Below are 21,338 nucleotides of genomic sequence, written 5' to 3'. Positions count from 1 at the left end.
CCTTGCTGACCCATTATTTTGCAAACAAGATTTTAAAAAATGCTTGCAATCTGCCCCGAAATCTGACTCACACTGAGTCTAAACATTTGTTAAAATTGTCTTGAGTCTACACTAGACTCAAAAAGCTGGAAATGTAGCTTAAGTCCCAAAATGTATGCAAAAGAATCTGCCGAAATTTAGACTTCTACAAGTTCTTGCAAATGTTAACTTGTTTGTCTGCAAAAAGCAGACTTGAGGCAAAAGCCCCAAGTTTTACTGGTTATGTACTTGAAATTTACAAAGCCCAAATTTCACACTCAATCTGCAAATCTATTCAAAATCTATAGAAGACCCAAAATCTGCAATGCCAACAAGGCACAATGTTATGCTCTAGCCGAGATAGCATGACCTCGGAAAGGTCAGTGGGCATTTTCCCTTAGAGGACCGACTTCTGTAATATTTTATGTGCGTAAATTAAATGGTCAAGGGAAGTAACTGCCAAGGTCCTAGGTGAGGGTGTATTGGCATCGACTAGGTGGTTCTGAGTGCTCAGGCCTAGGTGCACCTAAATGTGTAAGAATGCCAAGGGGCAAATGTTTTAATTGTGCCCCAAGAGAGGGGTAAATGGTGTACCAAGCTAAAGGTCTAAAATGATGACATGTGGGAGGAGGGAACCATCTAGGGAATTGTGGGCTTGTGGATAGGCATGAAGGAAAAAGGAATTACGTATCTTTGTGTGCATGTAATCCATGAGAAAGGCTGGGAGGAAAATCATATGCCAGCGCCTGTAAATAGTACCCGTGAATCGACGAGAAAAACTGAGATTAGTTGAGGAGTGTATCATTTGGTATCAGAGCTTTTAGGCTGTACGAGGGGATTGCATATGAAGGGAGCGCAAGGCGTGTGACGACGGAAAGCAGCGGGGTAGGTTGACGATGGGCGGCGATGGGCATTGACGGGCTCTGACGGGCTCTTGGTGACGAGAGCCTCTTAGCTGTTTTAGGTGGCTTTGTTCGTGCGGGCTTGCGTTTGGAGAACCACCGCTCGGTGTTGATGGCATAGTCGTGACGTTGATGAAGCTCGAAGGCTTTAGCGCAGGATTAAGCTGTGTAGTGCAGTTGAAGAAATTGATGTAGCTCTTCAGTTTCAGAGAACAGATATGAAGCCATTTCTCTGCAAGGTTCCGTGCGCTGATTGCGATATCTATAGTTCCGAGCTGTTACTTTAAGTGGAAGAGTGTTCTTTGCAATTCAAATCTGGGGGACTCATTTTCTTGATGAGCGACTCAAAGGCTTTTGTTTAAACGCATTTTTGGTTCGGTCGACGAAACTAGAAGGGAGTGTTTGTGGTCACGTAAATAGCCCGTGGGCTGACGCTAATTCCGAAACAGAGAGCAGGCTGGAGAAGACCAGGCTGATTCCGAAAGAGTGGGACTACGTCTGAGAGAGAAGCGAATAGCTTGGATTTTCGAGACTTGCAAAGGCTTTGGCAGAAGAAGGAAGTTCGGGACATCTGCGCTACGGGGAGTTCCAGGGGGCACTTTTTTTCCTTCTATACAAAATTTCCGTTTTCAGTTTGCAGTCTATTTACTCCTGTACAGTAAAGGAAAATTTGAAGTGTGATACTTTTGGAGTTTTGGCGTGTGGAAAGAAGTGAAATTTTTTTTTTTCTATTTTCCCTTTTGAAAGAATGGAGGCAGAGGGACAAGATTCCAGGGTAAATCCTGGTGAATCTAGAGCACGATCCACGCAACAAGTGTCCCATCACACCACACCTACTTTGGTGGGTAGGATTTATGTACTAGAAGATGCCTTACAACAGATCATGAACCAGCAACTTCAAGTGAACGCTGGTCAAAATGAAATTAGAGAGATGGTGCAAGCCTTGTCGGCTAGACCATCTAGAAATGAAAAGGGCAAAGCTCCATCAGAGCCAGAGCCCAGTATACACTCGTCGGAACGTGCGAAGGTCAAGGTACCTAATATTGTTAATTATAGACCGAAAAAGTACGCTGGTCGGATGATCGAACGCAGTTCTGATGTGATCGAGGTTTGGTTACACAAGTGGGAAGAAGCCTTCGCCATTTGTGAAATCAGGTCTGATCTAAAGAAAATCCGCGAGACCACTCACCTGTTTATTGAAGCGGCGGATAGATCGTGGATAAAGCAACAGAAAGATCAGGTTGCCCCTACCACCTGGGAAGGGTTTAAAGCTGAATTTAAGAAACACTTTCTTCCACCTGAGGAAGAGTCCCGAGCTTGGGATGCTTACAGAAACCTTGACCAGAGGAATTTGTCGGTGGCAGAGTACACTGACAAGTTTTGGGAATGTGTTATGAAAATAACAGACCCTCTTCCTATGTCGGTTCAGTTGAAAGACTATATCTATGGACTGAACGACATGATTAAAATGGAAGTTTGGGCTAAATATGTGACTGCATTAGATGAATCTATTTCAGTAGCCCTGAACTATGAGGATGCCAGAGGCAGACCTAGTGGGTTTATGCAGGCAGGGACTCAGCATGAGTACCGGAGAAAAGGGGGATTTCAGAGGAAATGGACTTCAAAGACAAGTGTCTCGCAGCCAAGTGGCCAAACCAAGTAGGTGAAGCCGGTTGAGGGACCAGCAAAGTCAAGTACCACCGTTGGGGTGAAAAGAAAAGTAACTTCAATGGTAGCCCGGGCTTGGTCAAAGTCCTGGTTGACCCTTGAGCAAAAAGAAAAAGTTAGAAAAGAAGGATTGTGCTTTGGTTGCTTCAACGACATCAGTGCAAAGATTGTCCACTAAACAAAGACCGTCGCACGGCCAATATGATAATATCTGAATGCGACGCGGAAATGCAGGAGAGTCCCAATGCGGAACATATGCAGTTGCAATTGGCGGGACCTTCTCAGAGGTTAGTACCTGTGTTATTGTGTCTGTTACTAAGTTAGTAAGCGGTGCACCCGATAACATCCTTTCAAAGCCCGCAACAACGGGGTATACGGTTTTCGATGAGCTCGAGTTGATTAAAATGAAAGGGCAATTAGCCGATCATGATGTGATTGTGTTGTTTGACTTAAGGTCAACGCACAATGTAATTAACTCGAAGCTTATTAAGAGGCTCAAGTTGAAAACTAGTCCATCTGACTATGCTTATACGGTCAGGATGGCGGACGGGAGTTCAACTGAAGTATGGGACCAGAGGGTTACCCAGTTGGAACTTCGAATACAGGACTATGTTGAGAAGCTGGACTTTGAATTGACCAGGCTTGCTCACGCAGATATAGCCCTGGGCATGGCTTCGCATTTTTGGAAAAATCTAGCCATTGATTGGAAAAAGCATATTTACCAGTTCAAGATGAACGGGGTAGAATATGTTTTGCGAGGTGAAAAGGATTTACCTCGAGGACCATTGATTTCAGCCATGGAAATTCGGAAGACTCCGAAAGAGTTTCTGTGTCTGTGTATAGCATCGGTAGAGTCGATTCAGGGCGCATCGGCTAGCACTGAGGCTACCCAAGATGGGGAGATGGCCGAGTTGGCTAAAGAGATATCGGAGAAGTACTCTGATTGTTTTAGGGATGAGTTACCTCCACAATGGAATGTTCAGCATAAAATTGAGCTTATCCCGGGGCAGAACCTGTAAATAGACCTCCCTATAGATTAAGCTTTACTGAAGAAGCTGAGGTGCGAAGACAGCTGGAAGAATACCTCAAGCTGGGGCAGATTCAACCCAGTTTTTCACCTTTTGCTTCGCCAGTGATATTAAAGAAGAAGAAAGATGATACTTTCCGTCTCTGTATAGATTACAGAGCATTGAATAATATCACTATTAAGCACAGGTATCCGATGGCTTGGATCGATGATTTGCTAGATGCATTACATGGGGCCGTAATTTTCAGTAAGATAGATCTTAAGTGTGGCTACCATCAGATCTGTATTAGAGCCGAGGATGTGCATAAAACCGCTTTTAGAAGCAGGTTTGGACATTATGAGTTTTTGGTAATGCCCTTTGGACTTACCAATGCTCCAGCTACATTCATCATGCTTATGAACGATTTACTACGTCCATATATCGGAAAGTTTATAGTACATTTTATTGACAATATTCTGGTATTCAGTAAAAGTATTACTGAGCATCACGAACACTTAAGAATAGTGTTCAATACTTTGAGGAAAGCCAGTCTTTATGTAAATAAAAAGAAAACTATACTGTGTATGATTAGACTTGAATATTTAGGATTCATAATTACTCCAGAGGGGCTAGAAATGGATCCAAAGAAAGTGGCTGCGATACTGACTTGGCCAATCCCTCAGAGTTTGACCGCTTTGCGATCATTTTTGGGATTTGTCCAATTTTATCGAAGGCATATCAAAGGATATTCCGAAATAGTATCGCCATTGACTAATCTAACCTCAGATAAAGTACCTTTTATATGGGGACAGAATCAACAGGAAAGTTTTAACACCATAAAACAAGCTGTGGTCTCAGGACCGGTGTTGAAAATTATTGATCCCCAGAAACCGTTGTTCCTTGAAACCGATGCAAGTGGCATTGCGGTAGGAGCAGTTCTCCTCCAAGAGGGAAGGCCAGTATATAAAGAAAATACTTGGAGACAAATAACACACATTGAAGACTAATAATGGCTGAAGAAGAAATATATATCACAAACGGAACTCAGTACAGAAGAAGATATGAGAGAGAAGCTCTAGAGGAAGCAAACGTCAATCCTACAGGGAAGACAACTGTAGTGGACTTCTGCACTAGCTCCACAAGTTGGAACTGAACCAAATCTGAGACAGCAAACTGATGCAAGAGTTGCTGCAGATTTGGAATAGAAAGAACATAATCTGGAGTAGAAGTTGGGGGCAGATCTGGAGCAGAAGTTGGGGCAGATCTGGAGCAGAAGTTGGGGGCAGATCTGAAGCAAAAGTTGGGGCAGATCTGAAGCAGAAAGGGATCTGGAGAAGAAAGGAGGGCAGATCTGAAGCAGAAAGGAGGGCAGATCTGGGGCAGAAAGAAGAGCAGATCTGGAGCAGAAAGAAGGGCAGAAGAGGAGGCAGCCAGGAGGCAGAAATTGAGGCAGCAGAGGAGGCAGAAGTGGAGGCAGCAGCGGAGGCAGCCAAGGGGCAGAAGAGGCTCAGGGTGTGCAGGTACCTCTGGAGCTTGAAGTGATAAAGAATACCTAGGCCCCCCCCCCCCCCCCTTTAAATAGGAAGGGGCTAGTCGGTCAACCAGCTGGTTGGCCAGCTGGTTGACCCAGATCTGACCGACCTGGTCAGATATTGACCGACCAGGTCAATCTGGTCGGCCAGCAAGGAGCCTTTTTTGACCTCCGAACCGGGGCTCTTTGACAGGGCTTTGGTTGTGGATTTTGCCTCCGATCTGGGGCTCTTTGACAGGGCTTTGGTTGTGGAATTTTGTCCTGACGGAGAGTCACCTGTGGTGTTTTTACCTGTAAGTGATCGGACCTTTGCGCCAGTTTGACCTTTGATTATCTCGTCCTCTAGAATTGGAGATTGCCTGGCTTAACACCCCCTCTCAATGTCCAATGTAGACGGGAGAAGCAAAGAGGTGTTCCATGAGTGATCTATCTTCTTCATCAGCTTGTTTTTTTCAAAAAAAATAAAAATAAAAGGGTTTTCATTTAGATGAAGATGCCTACAAAGTAGGTTTTCATCTTCACTAAATGCCCAGATGATGGTACAAAAAAGAAGTACTTGAAGGAGTGCCCTCGCAGGGGATTTGTTCACTTCCTTAAGTACACAAAAAACTGCTAAGAAGAAGGAGGCGGGATACCAATCCCCAACCGTGGGCTGAGATGCTCAAGAGTAGGGCGATTAACCGGCTTGGTAAGAATATCAGCATGATTATCGGCAGCTGGAACATAGATCAATCGAATAGTACCTAATTCCACTTGCTCGCGAGTAAAATGAAAGTGAACACTGACATGTTTGGTGCGGTTGGAAAAAATGGGATTGCCGGCGAGAGCGATGGCACTTTTGTTGTCGACGTAGAGGATCATTGGTTCAGTACAAGTGTAGCTCTGCCAGAAACTGTCGGAGATATATGGCCTCTGTGGTACAATCATACAAGGCCCGGTATTCAGCCTCAGTAGAAGAGCCAGTAACAGTTTCTTGTTTACGGCTAGACCAAGAAACAGGTGCCGAGCCAAACAAGAAAATATAGCCGCCATGAGAATGACGATTGTCCAGGTCGCCAGCCCAGTCGGAATCAGTGTATCCCTGTAGTGTTAGTCCTGGTCTGAAATGTAAACCATAAGAGTAAGTACCATGTATGGACCGCAAGATACGAATACATGCATGCCAATGAGTGAGCTTGGGTTCATTAAAATACTGACTGAGAATGGAAACTAGCTAGAGGAGTTTGCCAACAACCTGACGATAGAGATGTTCATCAAAAGGAGGAGACTCCAAGTCTTTTGAGAGCTTTAGTGTGGGATCTAAGGGAGTGGCAGCGAGCTTAGGCTCATGGGGAATGATCTTATCAAGGAGTTGAAGAGCATATTTCTGTTGAGAAACAAAAATACCACCAGAATGTTGAACAACTTCCATGCCTAAGAAATAGGAGAGAAGACCGAGATGAGTCATTTCAAAAGTGGTGCTGAGTTGAGTTTTAATGAATTGAAGTGTAGTGGGAGTAGAGCCTAAAAGCAAAAGATCATCTACGTAGAGTAAAATAAAACAGACCCCCTCTGATGATTGATGGATATATAAATTTGGATCAAAAGGAGTGGAATGAAAACCATTAGTTTTGAGGAAGGTGTCTATCCTATGGAACCATGATCGAGATGCTTGTTTAAGCCCATAAAGAGCTTTGCGGAGACGGAATACCTTATTTTCATGGCCAGGAGGAGAAAAACCAGGTGGGGGAGTCACATAGACTTCTTCATCAAGGTAGCCATTGAGAAAGGCACTCTTGACATCCATCTGATAGATAGACCAGCGGTGATGAGCAGCTAGGGCGAGAAGAAGACGAAAGGAAGTTAATCGAGCAGTAGGGGCAAAGGTTTCCTCATAATCTATACCATGTTTTTGGCGAAATCCTTGCACTACTAAGCGAGCTTTGTACTTGTCCAGTGTTCCATCGGCTTTGAGTTTTGTTCGGAAGATCCACTTGGTTCCGATGACCTTTTTGTGAGTGGGTCGATTGACCAAGATCCAGGTCTGATTGCGATCAATACTCTCAAGCTCCTGTTCCATGGCACGATGCCATGCAGGATTTTGAACTGCTTCCTGCCAAGTGGCAGGTTCAGAATGTATGATATAGGCCGTGGTAAAAAAGGAGGCGGTGGTAGTAGAAGAAGTTGTTCGAGTAGAGCGGCGAGGACCGGAAGGAGGAAGTTCTACGGGAATAATCCCGGAATCCTTCATAGTTTGGCGATACCAGCGTGGCAGTGGGTCGTGAGGAGAAGCAATGGGTGGCGAGAGAGAGGTTTCGGGAGGAGAGGAAGAAATTTCGGGTGGAGAATTGTCGGAGGGAACAGGAGTAGATACGTCATCAGGAGAGAGAATAGAGGAATTTTTTAGAACTTCTCTTTCATCGAAGACCACATCTCGGCGAACCAAAACTTTGTTTGTGCGAGGATCAAATAATCGATAAGCTTTGGCTTCTGCTGAGTAGCCAATTAGAAGAAAAAGTTCAGCACGAGGTTCGAGTTTACCGCGAGTATCATTGGGAGTATGAGTGTACGCGCAGCATCCAAAGATGCGAATATGAGAAATAGAAGGTCGGTAGCCATAGAAGGCCTCAAAAGGCGTCATGTTCGGGATGGGCTGAGTAGGGCAGCGATTAAGGATATAGACAGAAGTATTTACAGCTTCTGGCCAGAGACGTTCAGGCAACTCGGCTGGCAAAAGCATGGAACGGGCCATGTTCATGACTGTGCGTTGTCTCCGTTCGACACGAGCATTTTGGGAAGGCGAATTTGGAGATGTAGTGAAATGATTAGTGACATGGCCCTGGGGTCTCCAAAGACCAGTGTTTGGAGGAGGAGGACCACTCCTAGGACGCCAACGAGGTGGCTGAGGAGTCGTGGTAGGGGGCTGTGGAGTCCAACGGGGTGGTTGAGGAGTCGTGGTAGGGGGCTGAGGAAGAAGGCCTTTGGCTTTGGAGCGACATTCATCGTCAATATGCCCAACTCTCTGGCAATGCTGACAAAACCTATTCTTTTTGGGAAGGGTGTGCCAGGCGGGTTTACTACTAGAGGAGTTATTGGAGTTAGGAGTAGGAGAGGGCTTCCCAGAGCTGGGTTAATCTTTTTGAATCCCGGAGAGAAGAGCCCCCTCTGAAGCAGGAATGCTATGTTTTTGGTGGACCTGAGAGTAAAGACGAGCATAACGCAAAAGTTGACATTTGAACTCATAAAAAGTAAGAAGAGAAGGTTGAGAAATGATTTGTTGCATAAAACTGAAATACTTGGGCGGAAGTTTGTTTAAAAAGAAAGTAACTTGGTCATCCTCGGATTTGGGAGGACTAGTTGTGGCAAATTCAGCAACTAACCGCCGGTAATCTGCTAGTTTAACCTTGAGATCATCGTCAGCAAGGATCTGGAATTGTTGGAGATCATGGTCAAGATTGATGCGACGAGTACGATCTCGAGCTGCATAGCGGTTAGTGAGATGTGCCCATCGCTCAGAGGCAAGATCAAAATGCTGTAATTGAGAGTGAAATTCAGGTAAAAGACCTTGCATAATTTTGACAATGGCAGTGGCATTACGATGTCGCCACGAGCGAAGCACCTGAGGAGGATAAACACGAGGATCAGGTGGCGATTCAGTACCTTGAACGAGTTCCCATAGGTCTTGAGAATCAAGCACATGGCGCATGAGATTTGACCATGTGGTATAATTAGACCCGTTAAAACGAGTCATATCAGTGAAAGCATGTTTGGCTGTTGCAGAGACAGGGTGAGGGGAAGAAAGAGAATGATAGGGAGAAGCAACCGGTGGAGGCAGAAGAGAATTTAGAACAGGAGCAGAGTGAGAAGAAGGGAGAGGCGGCACCACCGGAGGAATAAAAGAATTTGGAAAAGGTCTTGAGGGGGAGGGATGAATATGAGAGGCGGGATATGATATGAGAGGTGAAAAAGAGGCAGCGGGAGAGATAGAGGGAAATAAACTATAGGAATCCAGTGGCATGGGAGAAGGAGGAGGATGAGAAGCCACTGGAGGAAAGATGGCAGCGGAAGATATGAGAGGGATGGGAGGGAGGGAAGAATGTGAACCGAAAGCAAACTCATTGTCAGACGCATTTCTCCTTTCTCGTCTGCGCGTGTTCACATGCATGTATGGATCTGTGTCCTTGTGATTACTCGTTCCTATGCCTTGCATAACAGATGGAGTTGCACTAAGGGAATAGGGCAACATACCTTGCACTGATTCTTGTGGGATAGGCATTGTCGAATAACCCAATGTTCTCATGCCGGCCTGTCCTCTTTCGTCAGGGTATACTTGTTCTTCGTCGGCACCGAACTTAAGATGTTGCTCAGCTTCTTCTGAGTTGAATAGAGGTCCTTGTTGACGTATCGGAGAGAACCGTGGAGAGATAGAGGCACGAGGTGTGCGGGTACCCGCTTCAAGTTCCTTCCATTTCTGGAATTCAGCAAATTCTTTAAAGAGTTTGGAGAGGTATTCATCACCTTCAATCCTTGCAGACTCTCTCTCGACATATGACGAAGGTGGTGGTTGAATAGAGGTCGATTCAGGCTGAGATCGCTTTGGGGAAGAGGGAGAAGACATCTTCAGGTGATGATTTATCTTCCAAGCTTTCCAGATCAAGGCTCAGGTGTCGATTGGCACACCTGGCTCTGATACCATATAAAGAAAATACTTGGAGACAAATAAAACAATACTGAAGACTAATAATGGCTGAAGAAGAAATATATATCACAAACAGAACTCAGTACAGAAGAAGATATGAGAGAGAAGCTCTGGAGGAAGCAAACGTCAATCCTCCAGGGAAGACAATTGTAGTGGACTTCTTAACTAGCTCCACAAGTTGGAACTGAACCAAATCTGAGACAGCAAACTGATGCAAGAGTTGCTGCAGATTTGGAATAGAAAGAACATAATCTGGAGCAGACGTTGGGGGCAGATCTGGAGCAGAAGTTGGGGGCAGATCTGAAGCAAAAGTTGGGGCAGATCTGAAGCAGAAAGGAAGGCAGATCTGGAGAAGAAAGGAGGGCAGATCTGAAGCAGAAAGGAGGGCAGATCTGGGGCAGAAAGAAGAGCAGATCTGGAGCAGAAAGAAGGGCAGAAGAGGAGGCAGCAGAGGAGGCAGCCAGGAGGCAGAAATTGAGGCAGCAGAGGAGGCAGCCAGGAGGCAGAAGTGGAGGCAGCAGCGGAGGCAGCCAGGGGGCAGAAGAGGCTCAGGGTGTGCAGGTACCTCTGGAGCTTGAAGTGATAAAGAATACCTAGCCCCCCCCCCTTTAAATAGGAAGGGGCTAGTCGGTCAACCAGCTGGTCGGCCCAGATCTGACCGACCTGGTCAGATATTGACCGACCAGGTCAATCTGGTCGGCCAGCAAGGAGCCTTTTTTGACCTCCGAACCGGGGCTCTTTGACATGGCTTTGGTTGTGGATTTTGCCTCCGATCCGGGGCTCTTTGACAGGGCTTTGGTTGTGGAATTTTGTCCTGACGGAGAGTCACCTGTGGTGTTTTTACCTGTAAGTGATCGGACCTTTGCGCCAGTTTGACCTTTGATTATCCTGTCCTCTAGAATTGGAGATTGCCTAGCTTAACACAGTAGCCTTTGAAAGCAAGAAGCTTTCTCCCTTTCAACGGAATTGGCCAACTCATGAATTAGAGTTGTATGCTGTTATCCATGCTTTGAAAACATGGAGACATTATTTGGATGTTGATCATGATACTCCGAAACATTTTTGTAAACAACCTGACTTGAGAGGCCGCCAAGCTAGGTGGGCAGAACTCATGCAGGAGTTTAACTTGACGATTCGGTACCGAAGAGGAAAAGATAATAAAGTTGCTGATGCGTTGTCACGCATTATGCATAACATGAGTTTCACGGTATTAGAGAGTGCTCTAATGGCCGAGATTAGAGAAACTCAAAAGGTGGACGAGTTTGTCCAGAGCCTATGGCCTAAGGCTCATGTGTTAAAACCTGGGGAAAAGGATGACCTGGCATCCAGAAAAGGCCAAACTTATGCCAAGATATGGCATAAGGGATGGTATGCTAAAAAGAAATGGCAAGGTAGTAGTACCTAATCAGAATGATCTCAGGCAGAGAGTCATTCGACAATGCCATGATAGCCCATGTGCGGGACATCCAGGAGTTGAGAAGACATATGATCTCGTGAAGCGAGATTTCTTTTGGCAAAAGATGAAAAAGCATATTCATGAATATGTGACACGGTGTTTTTCGTGTCAGGTAAGTAAAGCAGAGCGGGTGAAGCCAGCCGGACTTTTACAGCCCTTGGAGATACCACTAGGTAAGTGGGAAAGCATTTCCATGGACTTTTTTGTAGGGCTGCCTACGACATAAGGTGGATATGATTCTATCCTTGTGGTGGTTGATCGTCTTACCAAGATGGCTCACTTCATTCCAACTAGAAAGTCTGTTAGTGCCCCGCAAGTGGCGGATTTGCTTATTAGACATATACTTCATCTGCATGGATTACCCAAATCCATAGTGTCAGACAGAGATGTCAAATTTACCGGTCATTTTTGGACTGCGGTATTTGAAACACTAAGGACTGAGTTGGGAATGAGGAGTGGGGATCATCCAAAAACGGATGGTCAGACAGAAAGAATCAACCAAATTTTAGAGGATATGCTTAGAGCATATGTGTCATTGAGGCAACATACATGGGACAAGTGGTTGTCATTGTTAGAGTTTGCCTACAGTGATAGAAAACATTCCTCTATAGGGTTCAGTCCGTTTGAGCTGAACTATGGCTATAGGCCAGCGAATCCAACTATAGTTAGAATACCTCAGAAAGTGCCTAGTGCCACGAACTTTGTGGTTCAGATGCGGGAGCTGCTAGCACTTGCGAGAGCAAACATCCGCCAAGTCTTTGACTGCAGGAGAGTGTGCTAAGTTATCACCTCGATATTGTGGGCCACGGTTAATTCTAAAAAGAATAGGCAAGGTAGCCTATAAATTAGAATTGCCACAGGGTTGTAAGGTGCACCCAGTGTTTCATGTTTCTTGTTTAAAGAAATTTTTGCATACTGGTGACTCACTAATCGAAGATGTTGTTTTGTTTCAGGAAATAGAGGATAATGCAAAACACAAACCAACAGGAATCCTGGACCGAGGAACAATGCAAGTGCGCAATCGGAAGATACCCACGGTGTTGGTTGCATGGCATGGTCTACCTCTAACAGAAGCTACGTGGGAATCTGTATACCAGTTACGGAGAGTGTTCCTAGATTTCATCATCGAGGACGCTGATGCTTGAAGAGGGAAGGAATGTTATGCTCTAGCCGAGATAGCATGACCTCGGAAAGGTCGGTGGGCATTTTTCCTTAGAGGACCGACTTCTGTAATATTTTATGTGCGTAAATTAAATGGTCAAGGGAAGTAACTGCCAAGGTCCTAGGTGAGGGTGTATTGGCATCGACTAGGTGGTTCTGAGTGCTCAGGCCTAGGTGCACCTAAATGTGTAAGAATGCCAAGGGGCAAATGTTTTAATTGTGCCCCAAGAGAGGGGTAAATGGTGTACCAAGCTAAAGGTCTAAAATGATGACATGTGGGAGGAGGGAACCATCTAGGGAATTGTGGGCTTGTGGATAGGCATGAAGGAAAAAGGAATTACGTATCTTTGTGTGCATGTAATCCATGAGAGAGGCTGGGAGGAAAATCGTATGGCAGCGCCTGTGAATAGTACCCGTGAATTGACGAGAAAAATTGAGATTAGTTGAGGAGTGTATCACACAATGCTGCAAATTCTCCAATGTAGTGACTAAATCTGTTTGCAAATATTGAAGAGATAGCAACAAACGGGCTGCACAGCAGCTGTACAAAGGTATAGCAAGGAAGTAGGTCACGTCGAAGCAGGTCACACACAATATCAAGTGATGCCGTATGGGTTGCGGGGACGAAACACACGGCAATGACTCATGGGTCACGAGGTCGAAATAGCTCTTTTGAGATGGCGGTGCCTGGGTCACAACTGCAGGAGCGCACGAGGAGATTGGTTGAGTGATGCAACAGTGCATGCCTCCTAGCAGACGCGAAAATAAGAAATCATGAAGCTTCTGGACTGTGGTAGGTGGTAGCTTTGACAACATGCATTTTTTACTCCCAGCGAAACAAGAAATCGTGGAACTAAGAGACTATGGTGGATGGTGGCTCTAAGAATATGTGTCTTTGACTCCCAATAGATGAAAAAATTCATGCAGCTTGCAGGCTGTGACGGATGGTGGCTCTGAGAATATGTGTTTTTCTCCCGAATCCAGACAAATGGTTGTATCATCAAGCAGACGCCTACTACCACCTTTACATTGGGCAGCTCCCGTCAAGTGTTAGTCCTTGAAAGGTAGATGCTTTTTTGGAGAACCTCTCTTGAGGCAAGGCTAGCTTTATCTTATTGAGGAGTAGGGCTCTGATATCAAATGTTGGGAAATGACAGTGAGAGAAGAACACCATAATGTAGAGATGTATTGAGCATACAAGAATTATGTTACAAAGAATGACCAAAAAGAGGAATATATCCTCAACAAAAGAAAGTTAGCCTGATACTGGCGCTAGGGGAAAAACCGTGGTCTGCTCATTCCATGCTACTCATAATCTAACAAATGTAGAGATGTATTGAGCATACAAGAATTATGTTACAAAGAATGACCAAAAAGAGGAATATATCCTCGACAAAAGAAAGCTAGCCTGATACTGGCGCTAGGGGAAAAACCGTGGTCTGCTCATTCCATGCTACTCATAATCTAACAAAACAGATAGATGATTTTTCGGCTAAGGTTCTCTTAAGGTCAACTCGTAAGGTATGGAGGTGTTTCCAAGTAAAAGGAGGGATGCTAGTTGCATAGGGGTTGAAAGCCTTTGTAAGTGACAATGGTTGATGATGAATCTGCTTTTTTGCAGTGGATGCAGGCAAGTTGGGGCAAGTTCAGGGTTTATTACTTGTGGCGTGTGACTCTCTACATCTTGTGGAAGAGCATGGCAAACACATTAAGCATAATAGGAAGTTATTGGATCATTTAGAACCAGTGAAAATTTATTTGCAATTTTCTTTTCTTCCTGAAAGCAAGCCAGTCTAGTAAAGTGGAGCAGCTATCTAGAGCTGCAGCAATGAATATATAGGTGTCTTTTGTTTGGTTGTTCTGCATTCTTATTGGGCATCTTTTGGACGCTATTAGAACCTTTCATTTCGTTTGATTTACACTCTGTCTGTGTTTGTGTGCTGCATGATGTGCATGCTGTTTAGTATACAAAAAGCGGCCTTAGCGCATTTTTATCTGCATTGAATGCAATGACATCCTTTTGGGATTTTGCTTGTATCCTATATATGGGGAAGGAAATTGCTAACACAAACAAAACCTGCCCCCCCAAAAACACACAAACACACACACACACACACACACACACACACACACACACACCCCCTTCCCCCTTCTTTTGCCTTGCCCCCCTTGCTTGTGCAAACTAATACGTATGCTATAAGTTTAGATAAATAACCATTTTTGCAGTTTTTGAAATAAAATTGTCTTTGTGCCAACTCACCTGGCATAAACTTGCCACACTCCTGAATATGACACATGTAGAGTCTGAAAGGGGCATGAGGGTGAGGCTAGACTTGCAAATCTTTGTAAGCCTCATGCTAGGCTTGCTTTTCATATTAAATTTATCTTTTTGTCCAATAGATGCAAATAATTGTGTAGAATTGTGTAGGGGAGGTGGGTTTTGTGGAAGTCCTGCCATGTATTGTAAAGATGCTGTATGAAGTCATAATTTGTATGAGAGAAATATACATTCTTAAGAAATGATGGCTTGTGCAAGCAAATTTCTTATGTATCTTGTGGTATTTTGGTGCCTGAACAGCCTTGGTGGCAGCTTTCAATCTGGAGATAGGAATAACTGGAGCTATATTGACTAAGCTTGATGGGGATTCCAGAGGGGGAGCGGCTTTAAGTGTTAAAGAAGTCAGTGCTGATTTGTTTATTAATTTTGTTCCATTTTGACAGTTAAATACTATTTGGCTGTTGGTAGATGACTTGCAATGTCCTTCAATGTTGGTGCTTGACAGTTCAAATGAAATCTGCTTCAGCTTGGAAAAAATTTAAGAATAGAGATCTGAATATATTAAGTATGAGTGAAACTCCAAGAGCAAGGCGGTAGTACATCATGCAAGGCAAAAAATATAAAGTCAAGCTTCTGTAGTAAAGGAGCTGGAAATAACAAAGGTTGAGGCTGATAGTTCCACCTCAACCTTGCGGGGTTTCGGAGAAGAAACGAGAGCCACTCCACTCCCTCAAGAAAGCATTCCTCCTAGTAGAGGCTACTCGTGAAGGTCCCTGCATAATCTCCCAAATGGCTATGAAGGTGTGTCCTGTGTCTATCTAGAATCACCAATGTGTGACTTGGGTGGGCCTGGGAACCATGCAAAGCCTCTTTACATCTGGATTTCCAAATATGCCATGCTGCTATGCTTGCCAGAATTTGCCACGAAGTATCCATAGAAGCATGTGCAAGTTCTATACAAAGAGCTAGGAACATCGTTCAGAGAACATGACAATCGAAAGAGCCCAAGAAGAGTCGTGTCTCTCGTAAAATATCTGAGGCCTCGAAAGGGCAAGCCATGCTGCTAAGCCCCATGTAATGAAGAAAGGAGAATGAGTAAAGGTGCTCAAAATTCTAGCGATCCTCTTCCAAGTGGTCCTCGCCTATCAGCAATTTGATAGGCAATGCTGAATAGATTCATAAGTAGAAAGGCAACGAGGACAAGTGGAATCTGTCCTGAACCTCAACCTCCACTAGTTCACTGCAATCCCTCCATGAATAGAGAGCTAAAAGAAAAGAGTGATTTTTCTATTCATGAGGGATTTCTAGAGGCTCTTCCAAAAGGTTTTCTGCAGATCCCAATCCAAGGGTATGGCTGCATCAATTTGCTGGATTCTTCTTGCACTCTTTCTGAGCTGACTTACTAACTAGGATATGTGATTATCTGGAAGGCATTTGAAGATCCTCCAAGAACCTATAGAGGGAGCAGGACCAATCTCCCATGAGCACCACTACATATAGTGGGAAGTACTTAGTGGTCTGTCATGCTCATCAAGTATATATCATTCCACATGACGGGCTGCTTGTCAATCTCTTCCCGAGAGGAAGGGGGGAGTCTCTGAAGAGTGCTCTCCTAAAGCTGGCCTAAGCTTTCAAGATAGCAACCATAAAAGGAGAGGAAGGAACTCTGAGATGGACTGATGTAAAGATCCATCTAGTACTATCATTCCAATCTCTACCAATGGAAGGAGTGCATGATTGTATGCATCTATTAAAGAAATCCTTGTGTCAAGTGTCCTCTAACCAGCACCTTGCATAATAAGGCGTTGCGTTGCAAGTTTGGATCTATTATATCGAGTCTACCTTCCCATTTTGGTAGAATCAGAGTCTCCCATGCCACCTTGGCTTGGGTATCTGCTGAGCCATCTAGACTACTCCAAATAAAATTCATTATTGAGTCTTTTGAGCTGAGTGATGCAATTCCTAGAGTGGCACCAACAAGAACAAACCAAGTTGTGGCCAGCAAAACTTGGTTGACCACCACTACCCTTGGAGGCGAGGTCAAGTTTGGTTGAGCTCCAAAAAAGCTTCCTTTTGACACTGTCAAGCACATGAGCAAATTGCTATGATGGAGATATGCCCATTCCAACCTGACAACCCAGATAGCTGACAAGGACACCCCTCTAGATCCAAGTAAACCAAAATCAGCCTTGAAGCTGGGGTGTCCTCATCACAAATCCAAAAACCATTAGATTGTTCCAATTAATGTGTGCACCTTGTGCAAGGCAAAACAATTCCAAGGCTGCTTTGAAGGATGTGAGGTTCTGTGTGTTGGCATTCCAAAAAACAGCAGTAACATCAGCCAGCTGACTATCCAAGAGCTCCTCATCTTGTATGAGAGGAAGTCTCAGCCCAACAATGTCTGCCTGGGATCTAAAATATCAGCTCATTGCTTCAACCACATGTGAATACAAAAAGCGGCAAGAGGGCATCCCTGACGGTGGACGGATCTAGAAATCTGAAATCTCTCCCCTCTTTCTCCTTTGTTGAGTACCTGGCTATAGGCTGATATGTGTAAGGAGGAAACTCCTGCAATGCATGTATCAGAGAATCCAAAACAGGCTAGGGTACCTTTAAAAAAGCTCCAATCTACTCTATGTGATTCAGAGACTTAGAGTCAGATCGGTGCCCATACCATGATCATATTGATCTCAGCCTCAATCTTTTAACACCTGGACACCTCCAGGGACTGCTAGTGGCCATATACTGTTATTTTGACTCCTTGTCAAAAGAGAGCATTGTAATTTTGAACATTGATAGGCCTTCCAGGTTTCCATGACTTCTGTCCAAGGATCTGAACTGCTATTGTAATCGAGGCCTTGCATCATTAAAATGCGGAAATATACCAGGGTTTATCCTTGGTAGGGGTGCACTGCATTCACACCCCATCGGGTACTTGTGTCTTTTCTCTCTAAACCCTAACCTTTGTGTGAATTCTGAATGATATGTAGTGAATGTTATTTTCAGTCTCCATGGCGATCTAAAATTCTAAGTTTTATCAAGCAATTCACTTAAAATTGTGCTTCCAACAACAGCCGGGCATTCCATCCTAAAGGGATTCCCCCCCATTTCCGAGCTTACCTCTGAATTTATCCTTGAACCATTGGAACCTTTGCCTAAGCATAACTCCTATCCCAAGTGGAGCGCCCAAGTACGGCACCAACTCACGTTTTCAACCTTCATTGATTTGTCGAAAACGCCTTCTCCAAAAAAAAGTTGAGCGACCAAAGCTATCAGGCAGATCCTTGTGATATTCGCACCTCTCGACCGACAGAGCTCCGTTGGTTGGCACTTAGCCCACCGCCCACGATGGATAATTTGCACATCCATATCCTTTAGCCAGTTCGGTGGTGGACCATAATCAGTCCTGATGGCAAAGGTTTTGTGCTGCCTACATTTCGATCCAAAGGCGACGCAAAAGAGATACAGGTTTCGAAGGAGGTGCCACACATTATTTTGATCTTCTTGCGAATAGGCCATAGTATCATCTGCGAAGATCTGAATATTTGCTTGTGCCTCTTGATGGAGGCCCATGACTTTATTGGGGACATTTTACAAAATTTTGGCCAAAGCAATCAGTCAACGTTTGCAGCCCACTCTTCGGATCTAATTCACGATACCATTGTGCATGGTAGAAGCATTCTTGATAATAATTTTTCCTTCTGTGAAGCTTCTAACTCGGCTATGCAGAGTAGCCAGCATCTTGCTATTCTACCCTTGGATTTTGGAAAGACATGACATTCTGCATTAGTACTCATTAGTCCCAATAGATGTAGTAGAAAAACTCTTAGCAATTCTCAGTTCTAATCTAAGAAAAACCCTTATATTTTAGTTAGGATAGGCTAGATGTACGTGGGCTTACCTCCAGAATGTAACACGAGGGAAAAATCATGGCTGCAATAGGCATAAACAGCCCAAAACTCCAATCACAGGTCAGCAACAGGCCAAAAAAACCGAATTTAAGCAAACTTTGGGACAACTTGGATAAGAGAAACAGCCAAAAGCGAATCACGGCTGGCTGAAGGTGAATGAGAAAAATGTCAAGCCGGAGAAGGAGTAGAAGTAGACATTGGTAAGAGTTGCAAGTAGGGCTGCCAGGAAAAGGTCAATGCTGGGAAGGAGAATGACTAGAACAAATTGCAAATCTGCCTAGAGGGAAAAGCTGCTGCTGCGAATTGCTGACCTGCTTCTTATTTGGATGTGGAAACTGCCATGCATGGCTCAAGTGCTTGAGGCTGTTCCAAAATCAAATCGCAATCAAGAAGGATGCCTTCTGCAGCAAGCACACGTGCTAGATGTGAGGAAGGCAAGTGTGGGAAAGCTGAAAGAGCTTGCAGGAAACAGGTGTAAGCTAGATAACGAATTGCTGATTTGACTAGTGTGTGAGACTGCCTTTAAGTAGGAGTAGAAAGCCTAAAAGTAGAAGGGCTTAAAAGTAGAAAGCCAAGAGAAAAAGCTAGCAGCTAAAAGTAGAATAGCTAATTTTTATTCAAATCATAGCTTTAATACTTATTTAACCTAGAATCTTTTTAATATTTCTTGATCCATGACCCTGCTACTCATGTACCCAAGTAATTAAACAAACAGGCCTAGAACATATACGATCTTAAGCTTGCTAGGCTTCTAAATTGACCTAGATAACTCAAAACTGATCCAAATTAAAACCATGAGTTACTACTCAATCTGCCCTAACTAATGTGCATGTGAGTGATCAAAGTGCTAATCTTGACACCCAAAGATTATGGGTTTTGAAGTTCATATCTGCCTATGGCTAAACTCTATGTAATCTTGATCTGTCATTAAGCCAAGCACCTTTGCCCAACACACCAAGGTTCACCCCCGAAGCAAGTCTGAAGGTGGCAGGAAGAAACCGCGGGTACTTTAGACTCCGGCTGTTAGGAAACTCTTGTAGATGTGTGAAGCATCATGACTCTGTACGGTATGTTGATAATTAAATATCAAGCGAAGGAACAGGGTGATAACTAGGTCCTACACGTGTGTAGCTGTATGAGATCGCCCCACAAATGACCTGGTTTGCCTCATGATAACTAAGTAGAACAAAGGGTGCCTTGAGGCTTTACTGCACGGTGGCAATATCCATGTGAAGTTCAAGACTCGCAAACTAATTGCATGTCTGAGCATACCAACACGTCTGATTTCCCTCAGCCGCTAATGTCATGCATGCGCATTGTGGATAGGGCCAGCCATAGTAACTTGCATCGGTGTGAGGTCATGGAAACGAAATCTCTAATTTGATGGAGGTATGTGATCATCTCGAAGGCTTCGTCAAGCTGAAGGGGAACGACTCTCAACTCAACCATGAGGATGTGATGTGGGAGTGAAGGCCTACTACAGATCATCCATGCAAGTAGTAAAACGTGGAGCATTTCTACGTGAGACCATCCATCTTTGATAGGTTAGGCTCCCAATTGGGACTGCTATACATACTAGCTAGGCGAATGAGAGAGTCAAAGAGAAGAGAGTTGGTATGGGATCTTGGAACTGTGAGTGAGAGCATTGGGGCGAGCGTGGCAAGGGATGCATCAATTTTACGAGCAAAAACCTATGAGCAGGTTTATACGAGCGTGTTTTTCAAGAGATTTTAAAAATAGTATTTCTTTAGGAAACATAGTTTTTACACTTTTATTTTCATTAGAACTAGATCCCTTTATCATAAAATTATACAGACTAGTAACTCATTCATTTTTACATAACATAAATCTTCTTATTCATAGACATCCCTTTGTACCCTTGTTATTACCTTAAAAAAGTATTGAAAAATAATTCATTTAAGAAACGTCCCTCATAATCACTCTCAATATAATAATATTATACATAAATAATTACTTATTAAACACATTTATATCATATGGCAATATCTTTCAAGTGTTTTTATAGTATTAATAACAAGATATTTATGGACATGTTTCTACAAAAGTTTAAATTACTGTAAATAAGTATTAACTTGGGATTATATATCACTCATAAAATATATGTAATATTTAATACTATATATTCAAGGTTTTCCAAAATATAACCCCATAGATGTGCTCAAATGGGGTTTTCCGATCAATTTGAGTGGCTGAATGACTATATTTGGACATTGGATGTGAAAGTTATGTCACTTTTAAAAGTGCTGTCCAAGGTAGTTTCGCCAGCGAAACTACCTTGAAAGACCTTGTTCAAAGGGGTTTCGCTGGCGAAACTAGCTTGATGGCTTGCTTCAATGAGTTTTCTTTGGAGAAACCCTTTCATGAAGATAGGTTGAGAGAGGTTTTTCAATGTCACCCCCTATTAAGTAAAAAGTTGTAAGAAGGATCATAAGGGAATTTTCATAGAGAAGTCTACTCTACATGTGGGTTTCTTCAAAAGCCATCCCATTATGTTCTCACCATTCCCAAAGATTCACATAAATATTCGTGTATAAAATAGGCATTCCTATAATACTTTTCATATTTCTAAGTGAAACTATGTTTTCTTCTGATCCATTTTTGTCATATTTTTGCATAGTTGGAAGCTTTTTTTTTCCTTCGCTCGGACGCTCGGAAGATTTTGCTCGGAAAATGCTCGTCCCCCGTGGCAAGTGGGGCATAGCCTCAA

At 43.8% G+C, this 21,338-nt stretch overlaps 1 protein-coding gene across 2 annotated transcripts in view; it reads left to right on the top strand.

Annotated features, from left to right (window-relative positions):
* CPSRP54 (chloroplast signal recognition particle 54 kDa subunit) overlaps nucleotides 1–21,338 on the top strand; it is a 47,863-nt gene that overhangs the window by 12,902 nt on the left and 13,623 nt on the right. For both annotated transcript variants that reach the window (XM_087380637.1, XM_087380639.1), the window contains one exon: nucleotides 15,000–15,100. In XM_087380637.1, the coding sequence (XP_087236763.1) occupies nucleotides 15,000–15,100 (101 nt within the window). The remainder of the gene's footprint in view (nucleotides 1–14,999; nucleotides 15,101–21,338) is intronic.

This window comes from Dipteris shenzhenensis, chromosome 10 (assembly GCF_047967505.1).
Source record: "Dipteris shenzhenensis isolate YYH24624 ecotype China chromosome 10, Dip_SZ_1.0, whole genome shotgun sequence".
Classification (NCBI taxonomy): domain Eukaryota; kingdom Viridiplantae; phylum Streptophyta; class Polypodiopsida; order Gleicheniales; family Dipteridaceae; genus Dipteris; species Dipteris shenzhenensis.
Note: the sequence above shows the minus strand (reverse complement) of the source record. Positions and strands in the feature narration are given on the sequence as shown.